Genomic DNA, 8,805 nt, shown 5'->3' with positions numbered 1-8,805 from the left:
TGCAGCTGACTCCCGGGAAGGTGCAGATTAATCAGGCATGCACCAGGTGATGTCAATCCGAAGAGACCAAGATTTACCTGGTGGCACCTGCGGAGCGCCCCCCCCCCTCCCCCGACATGCCCGTGCCCCGCCTATTGCCCTTCCACTCCTAGAAAAGTCGCTCCCAGCAGATGCGCCAGGGGCGGGCTTTCTCAGCCCCCACTCTTGTCCGGACTGTATTAGAAACTCCGCCCCCCCCACCCCCCCAGCTCCGGTCCCTGAAGCTAGATGACCAAAGAATAAATTTGCAGTTTTGCTTTTAGCCTTGCCTACTCGCTGGTTCTTTTGTGCCCTCTCTGGTGGTCTTAGAAAAACAAATCAGTTACTATATGATTTTATTTTTATTAAAATAATTCTTCAAAGATGCAGAGGAAACAATACCAGCAGGACGAACACCCAACCGTAATAATGGCGACCGTGGGTGAAGAGATTACAGGTGATCTTTTTCTTCTTTTTTCATCCTTTCCTGTGTTTTCCAAGCTTTCTACACTGTGCATACATTCTCTATGTCCTTATGTACAAAATGTCCGTATGAACAAAAATGTAGTTTGAAAAATGCCCAAATATAAAATCTTCTTAAAGGAACTGAAGAAAGGGGCAGTGAAAGTGGAGGACAGAAATTAGTGAATCCCGGACAAAAAAAATGAGGGACAGGCGAGGCAGAGAGGAGGTTAAGGGGAGTCTAAAGGATGGCAGTCAAGCAGCATCTTGCAGCGGGGAGAAAGGCAAAGCGTAGTTGGGGTTTGGTCTCCGAAAACTTTGCTGTGTGACCTGGGGAAGCCCCTGTCCCTCTCTGCGTATCTCTGTTTCCGCTCCCAAACCAGTGCCTTAGGACCCTAGATCTGAGCAACGTGGACACTGGGCATGCGGAGACGCGAGGGAGGGAGAACTGAAGCGGTGCGGGCTGCGGGGGGTAGAGGGGCGGGGACCGGGAAAGACCGGGCTGGGCGAGGGAAGAGCGGCCTTGGCCGGTGGCAGGAGGTAGGCAGCGCCCCAGGCGCAGGCGGAGCCTCACTGGCCTCTGGGTTCCAGGCTGCGCGGAGGCGGGACCTGCGGCCAGCCCTAGGCGGTCCGCTGGACAGAACTGGGAGGACCGGAGCCTGAACCCGAGCTTGATCCTGAACCTGAGCACAAGTCTGCTGCAGGTAACTAACGCGGGTCTTCCCTCGGCTCCCCCGGGAAGCCGCAGCTCCCGGCGCCGCGTGGGGGCTTTCCTCTCTGGGCCCCGGCGTCCCCATCTGGGGGCTGGCCTTTCCGCCATTGTGAGAGGTGACAATGTGCTAGGAGCCCTCACTCTCTGCGCCTCCTCTGCCTCCGGCCTCGGCGTCCACTTTGGCGGCGCTTGAGGAGCCCTTCAGCCCGCCACGGCACCGTGGGAGCCCTTCTCTGGGCTGGCTGAGGCCGGAGCCTCCTTCCTCTGCTTGCGGGGAGGTGTGGAGTGAGAAGCGCGGGCTGGAACCGGGGCTGCGCTCGCGGGAAGGTGTGAATTCCGGTGGGCGCCGGCTCGGCTGGCCCAGCACACGGAGCGGCCGGCTGGCATCGCCGGCCCAGGGCAGTGAGGGGCTTAGCACCCGGGCCAGCAGCTGCGGAGGTTGTACCGGGTCCACCAGCAGTGCCGGCCCGCCGCGCCGCACTCAAATTCTCACTGGGCCTTAGCTGCCTCCCGGCGGGGCAGGGCTGGGGACCTGCAGCCCGCCATGTCCAAGCCCCTCCCCTGCGGTGGGCTCCCGCGCGGCCTGAGCCTCCCCCACGGTCGCCGACCGCTGGGTGGCGCCTGGTCCCATGGACAGTCCAAGGGCTCAGGAGTGCAGGCGCGGCTCGGGACTGGCAGGTAGCTCCGCCTGCAGCCCGGGTGCAGGATCCACTGGGTGAAGCCAGCTGGGCTCCTGAACTGGATGGGGACTTGGAGAAATTTTATATCTAGCCGAAGGATCGTATGTGCACCAATCAGCACTCTGTATCTAGCTCAGGGCTTGTGAATACACCAATTGGTACTCTGTATCTAGCTAACCTAGTGGAGACTTGGGAGGACTAGCACTCTGTGACTCTGTATCTAGCTCAAGGATTGTAAACACCGCACCAGTTAGCACTTTGTGTCTAGCTCAAGGTTGGTAAATACACCAGTTGGTACTCTGTATCTAGCTAACTCTGTATCTAGCTAACTAGCACTCTGTGACTCTGTGTCTAGCTCAAGGATTGTAAACGCACCAATCAGCACTGTCAAAACAGACCAATCAGCTCTCTGTAAAATGGACCAATCAGCAGGATGTGGGTGGGGCCAGATAAGGGAATAAATGCAGGCTGCCAGAGCCAGAGAGCAGCAACAGGCTCAGGTCCACTTCCATGCTGTGGAAGCGTTTTTCTTTCGCTCTTTGCAGTAAAACTTGGTGCTGTTCAGTCTTTGGGCCCACGTTGCCTTTATGAGCTGTAACACTCACCACGAAGGTCTGCAGTTTCACTCCTGAAGCTAGCGAGACCATGAACCCACCGGGAAGAATGAACAACTCCAGACGCGCTGCCTTTAAGAGCTGTAACACTCACCACGAAGGTCTGCAGCTTCACTCCTGACAGCGAGACCACCCACCAGAAGGAAGAAGATCCAGACACATCTGAAAGTCTGAAGGAACAGACTCCAGAAACACCATCTTTAAGAACTGTAACACTCACACCGCTAGGGTCTGCGGCTTCATTCTTGGAGTCAGTGAGACCAAGAACCCACCAATTCCGGACACAGTTGCACGGTAGGACTCTCTCCACACCCCCTAATCCCAACCCCTGCCTCTGGGTGACGGTACAGGGGCCCCGAGGACACAGACGCCCCCAGACCTTCCCACGTTAGCTCGACTTCAACACTCCTGCCCACTCGGCCCACTCCAACAGAGGGCCCCTGATCATAGCCCAGAGGCTTGGACAAGCCCAGAGGCTGCGCCCTTTCCCCCACAGAAGGGGTGAAATGGGCACCACTGCAGTCCTCACGGATAGAGAAGATCCGGTCCTTCCTGCAGTGAATGAACTGTAAAAAATTGCCCATATTCTGGAGGATATGCAAAGCTAGGGCTGTGGAAATCCGGAGTGAGGCTCCTATACTTTCTTGCTGTGTATCCTCGGTGAGTCCCTGAACCTCGCTGGTGCCCAGCCTTCTTGCAAAATGGGGGTCATCATCGACCCTGATCAGCTAGGAGCTGAGAGAGGCTTGGCAAATTTCCCTTGAGAAGACTGCCTGCAAACTGTAAAGCATGATGCTCTGTGAGCTGTGATCTTCCTATCTGCAAGTGGAGGCCCCAGCAGGGACCCCATATAGGCCCCAAGAGTAGGAACAGCCTTTGTGTGATTGCAAAGGTTTGCCAGCCTTGGCCTATGACCACCTCTCCTGACTGCTTCACCCCTTCAACCCTTACCCCATGGATTGGTGACTCCCCTTTCCCTTTCCTCCTTTTGGTCTCCTCACCCTCAGAGCCAGGCCTGTTGTTGGCAAGGGCGCTCTGTCCCAGCATGTGGCAAAGTCGTGAGCTAAATGGAACCCTGGGGCACCACTGGCAGACCTGCTGACTCAGCTTCCCCCTATGGGATATGATGAGGTTTCTCTTCAAATAATCTTATCAATCTTTTATTCTTTAATTCATAGTAGCCCCCACCCCCTTTTTTTTTTTTTTTTCATTTTTTTCCTTTTTGCCTTTGTTAGATGCCCAGGCACGCCACAGTGCCAAGCGTTATCAGTTACCAGCTCACATTCCTTTGCTTGTTTGGAAAGAGGACTAACTTTCTAGCTCATTGCAGACACCCCTTTCCCTTTCTCTCCACTTTCTTTTACATGCCCACTCTATCTAAAAAAATCAAATGTTTAGCCAACCAGGATTAGTTTAGATTGTACGACCCGACCCCAGCCAATGGGGAAAGGGTACAGGGGCAGGACTTGTGTCAGGAATAAAGGCTCTTGTGCCCCTTTGTTCAGGTGTGCTCTCATGGCAACTGGCCAAGGAGGCACCCCTCTGCGCAGAAGTAAAATTGCTTTGCTAAGAAATCTTTGTTCGAGTGTTCAATTTCCTTAGGATTTTGAGCCTTATTTCTAACACCCCCAAGGGGAAGGGAAACTTTCTTGGTCAGCATTGATTATTATTATTGTTATTTTTAGATACAGTCTTGCTCTGTTACCCAGTCTGGAGTGCGTGGCACAATCATGGCTCACTGCAGACTCAACCTCCTAGGTTCAAGTGTTTCCCCCCAAGCAGCTAAAACTACAGGCATGCACCACTATTCTCGGCAAATTTATTTATTTATTTTTTGTAGAGACAGAGTTCTTGCTATGTGCTCAGGCTAGTCTCAAACTCCTGGCCTCAAGCAATCCTCCCACTTTGGCCTCCCAAAGCGTTACCAGCGTAAGCCACCATGCCTATCACATTGATTTTTATGGGGCTGGGGACCTACATGGAGCCTTGCTTTCCTGATTGAGTTTTTTGTTCCTCTGCCTGCCCAGGGGTGGAGGGTGAGAGGCTGGGGGTGAAGGGACAGGCAGGTGCAATTCCATTTTACTGTTGGGCGGAGCAAGATTCATGAGATATCAAAGGCAGAGAGATTCAAATTCTGACTGAAGAATAACTGCTTCAACTAATCTGGAAACGTTACACTCTGTTTAATTTTCATTTAATATGTATTATCCGCTGTTTTAAGTTTTGTAACAGTAGTTGTTTTAACGAAGTCTACACTTCTCAGAGTTGTAGCTTTTCTTCTCAGCTGCCTCCTGACTTGCTGCACTTCTGGGAAAGCTGAAAAGGCTATGCTGAGACCTGTGGTTAGGGGGTGCTGGGCTAGTTCAATTTCTGAGGCACGGCCGGTCCTGATGTCCTGAGTGGAACTTGCCAGGGTTTTTATATGCAAGACATCATTCAACATAACCCCATGAGGCATTTCACATATTGGGGAACTGAGGCACAGAGGTGAAGTGAAGCAGGTCCCTCTCAGAGAACAACTGTCTCCAAGTCTCTTTGATTTCTACTCAAGTCTTAGTCAATTCTTAGACAGCCTTTGTGGCAATTTCAGTGTTTCCCCTGTGTATCATTCAGTACTATGTGTTGAGCCACTGCTCTGTAGCAGGCATATCCCTAGGCTCGGGGACATAGCGATGAATGAAACAGAAAAATAAGTTCCTGTGCTCATGGAGCTTGCATTTTATTGTGGGGAGACAGATAAACATAGAAGCCTGTAAAGATAGTATTTGGGATGTGAGATAGAGAAGCAGCAAAGCAGGGTGGGGGGGATAGAGAGTGTTGGGGTGGGAAGAGTTGCAATTTTATAATGGGTCAGGGAAGGCCTTGCTGAGACCCAGCAGAGGTGAGGGTGTGAGCTGAGGATAGGCGGGACGTGATAGAGTTGGCCCAGAATGTTCATCAGGGCCCTCACAGCTCTTACAGTCTATGTTTTTAGAGGTGACAATCCTTAATGCTGGAATCTTGGAATGTCTGAGCTGGTGGGCCCTTGGGTACCGCCACCTGCCTTATCCCACCTTCTCACCCTGGTTTCTTTTGTCCCTCTCCAGAGTGGTCAGCATGCTGTGCTTCCTGGCACCCCGGCTGCTTTGCCTCCAGGGCAGGACTGCCCGGTACTCCTCGGCAGCAGCCCTCCCAAGCCCCATTCTGAACCCAGGCATCTCCTACAACCAGCTGTTCATCAACAATGAATGGCAAGATGCAGTCAGCAAGAAGACTTTCCCCACGGTCAACCCTACCACCGGGGAGGTCATCGGGCACGTGGCTGAAGGTGACCGGGCTGATGTGGATCTGGCCGTGAAAGCAGCCCGGGAGGCCTTCCGCCTGGGGTCCCCATGGCGCCGGATGGATGCCTCTGAGCGGGGCCGGCTGCTGAACCGCCTGGCAGACCTAGTGGAGCGGGATCGAGTCTACTTGGCCTCACTGGAGACCTTGGACAATGGGAAGCCTTTCCAAGAGTCTTACGCCTTGGACTTGGATGAGGTCATCAAGGTGTATCGGTACTTTGCCGGCTGGGCTGACAAGTGGCATGGCAAGACGATCCCCATGGATGGCGAGCATTTCTGCTTCACCCGGCATGAGCCCGTTGGTGTCTGTGGCCAGATCATCCCGTGGAACTTTCCCTTGGTAATGCAGGGTTGGAAACTCGCCCCGGCGCTTGCCACAGGCAACACTGTGGTTATGAAGGTGGCAGAGCAGACACCCCTCTCTGCCCTGTACTTGGCCTCCCTCATCAAGGAGGCGGGCTTTCCCCCTGGGGTGGTGAACATCATCACAGGCTATGGCCCAACAGCAGGTGCGGCCATCGCGCAGCACATGGATGTTGACAAAGTTGCCTTCACCGGTTCCACCGAGGTAGGCCACCTGATCCAGAAAGCAGCTGGTGATTCCAACCTCAAGAGAGTCACCCTGGAGCTGGGCGGCAAGAGCCCCAGCATCGTGCTGGCCGATGCTGACATGGAGCATGCCGTAGAGCAGTGCCACGAAGCCCTGTTCTTCAACATGGGCCAGTGCTGCTGTGCTGGCTCCCGGACCTTCGTGGAAGAATCCATCTACAATGAGTTTCTTGAGAGAACCGTGGAGAAAGCAAAGCAGAGGAAAGTGGGGAACCCCTTTGAGCTGGACACCCAGCAGGGGCCTCAGGTGGACAAGGAGCAGTTTGAACGAGTCCTAGGCTACATCCAACTTGGCCAGAAGGAGGGTGCAAAACTGCTCTGTGGCGGAGAGCGTTTTGGGGAGCGTGGTTTCTTCATCAAGCCTACTGTCTTTGGTGGCGTGCAGGATGACATGAGGATCGCCAAAGAAGAGATCTTTGGGCCTGTGCAGCCCCTGTTCAAGTTCAAGAAGATTGAGGAGGTGATTGAGAGGGCCAACAACACTAGGTATGGCCTGGCTGCAGCTGTGTTCACCCGGGACCTGGACAAGGCCATGTACTTCACCCAGGCACTCCAGGCCGGGACCGTGTGGGTAAACACCTACAACATCGTCACCTGCCACACACCATTTGGAGGGTTTAAGGAATCTGGAAATGGGAGGGAGCTGGGTGAGGATGGACTTAAGGCCTACACAGAGGTGAAGACAGTCACCATCAAGGTTCCTCAGAAGAACTCATAAGAGCAGCTGTCAGGGAGGCCCAGTCCCAGTCCAGCAGTTCCACAACCACCTTGACCAATGCTTGCCAAACTCTTTTAAAGCCAAGAACACCCTTTATTTGTTCCAAATTAACTCTTAGAAGAAACCCCACAAATAAAGCAATTCAATCAAGGCCGTTCTATTTAAAGCAGGGATGGGCACCAGGCTCAGAGTTCTACCTATCCAACCTCCAGCCACAGCTCCCTTGGGGGCCCATGAGTTGTTTGCATGAACTCTTAGGAGTCTCTGGAAGACAGATTAAAAACCAATGATCTGTAATTTGTAGCTCTTCCTGCTGATCCAGGGACTTTCCCATGGGTTGACTTGACGGTTTAGTGAATTGACTCAACTCAGACATAGGCTTGGAAAGCGTTAGGGGTTTTGAACTAGGTGTATACCAAATCTCGGCCCCACTCTTCATTGGCTTAACCTAAAAACCAAAGGTGCTTTTCCTTGTCTGTATGCCAGTTGCTGGCTCTTTTAGTTGCTTGCCCTTCATTTTGCTACTGATTTTCCTTAATTTGTGGGAAGGAGTAGACAAAGAATATGCTTACATAATTTTTGCTTGACCTTAAGAATGCCAACAAGGAGTGAGCAGAGAATGAGGAGGAGCAGGAGGAAGACCCAGGAGAGAGGAGGCAGGAAGTCAAGGAAGGCGGGTACTTTCCGGGGGAGGGAGACCCCAGCGAAGCCTGAGGCTCCCAAGAGGTCAAGTAGGATGAGCACTGAGCAGTGTCCCTGGCGGCAGCCACCAGGACTCCCTGTAGACCTTGGTAAGAGCAGTTGGTGGAGTTGGGCACAGAAGCCAGATCAGCCTGGGTTGAGAGTGTCACTTAATCCTCCCAAGCCCCAGTGATCTGTACATTAATCCTGGAGTTAGGAAGACCCTCAAGGGAAAACAAGAAGTCCTGGTATGAGGCCCTTTGAGAGCCTCTGGTGCCGTCCACCTCACTTAGCTGGAAATGTGGACAGAGCAACTTGGACAAGTTGCTCCCAGCCAAGGTTCTTCCCATGTGTATTAGCATAATGTTAGCTGCCACAACGAATAAACCCCAAATTTGAGGGTTCAATACAATGACGATTTAGTTTTGCTTATGTAACAATCTAATGCAGGTACCTGGCAAATTGGCATTTTCCTTCCACGTGGAGATTCAAGGACACAGGTTCCTTTCATCTTGTGGTTCCACCGTCTACAATGGTTCTTAACCTTTTTTTTTTTTTTTTTTTTTGAGACAGAGCCTTGCTCTGTTGCCCAGGTTGGAGTATAGTGGTACGATCTTGACTCGCTGCAACCTCTGCCTTCTGGGTTCAAGCAGTTCTCCCTGCCTCAGCCTCCCGAGTTGCTGGGATTACAGTCGCCCACCACCATGCCTAATTTTTGTATTTCACTATGTTGGCCAGGCTGGTCTCGAACTCCTGACCTCAGGTGATTCTCCCGCCTTGGCCTCTCAGAGTGCTGGGATTACAGGCGTGAACCATTGCGCCTGGCCTGTTCTTAACCACTTTTATGTTTTGTATTCCTTTGAAAAGCTAATCAAAGCAATGGACCTTTTCACCGTGAAAAGGATGTACACATGCACATGCACACAGTTTGCACGCTCTCAAGGAGTTCACAGAATCTGTGAATCTACCTGTAGAACCCGAAGGGGTC

General features: G+C 52.7%; 1 protein-coding gene across 1 annotated transcript; it reads left to right on the top strand.

The window, feature by feature from the left end:
• The first annotated feature begins 1,078 nt into the window (after positions 1-1,078).
• Positions 1,079-7,286, top strand: ALDH1B1 (aldehyde dehydrogenase 1 family member B1). Its single transcript, XM_023201451.1, has 2 exons — positions 1,079-1,184; positions 5,573-7,286. The coding sequence occupies exon 2, from the start codon at positions 5,583-5,585 to the stop codon at positions 7,134-7,136; it is 1,554 nt and encodes a 517-aa protein (XP_023057219.1). The 5' UTR covers positions 1,079-1,184; positions 5,573-5,582; the 3' UTR covers positions 7,137-7,286.
• The last annotated feature ends 1,519 nt before the right edge of the window (positions 7,287-8,805 follow it).

The sequence above is a fragment of the Piliocolobus tephrosceles genome, chromosome 14 (genome assembly GCF_002776525.5).
Source record: "Piliocolobus tephrosceles isolate RC106 chromosome 14, ASM277652v3, whole genome shotgun sequence".
Classification (NCBI taxonomy): Eukaryota; Metazoa; Chordata; class Mammalia; order Primates; family Cercopithecidae; genus Piliocolobus; species Piliocolobus tephrosceles.
The sequence above is the reverse complement of the archived record's forward strand: the minus strand, read 5'-3'. Positions and strand labels throughout refer to the sequence as shown.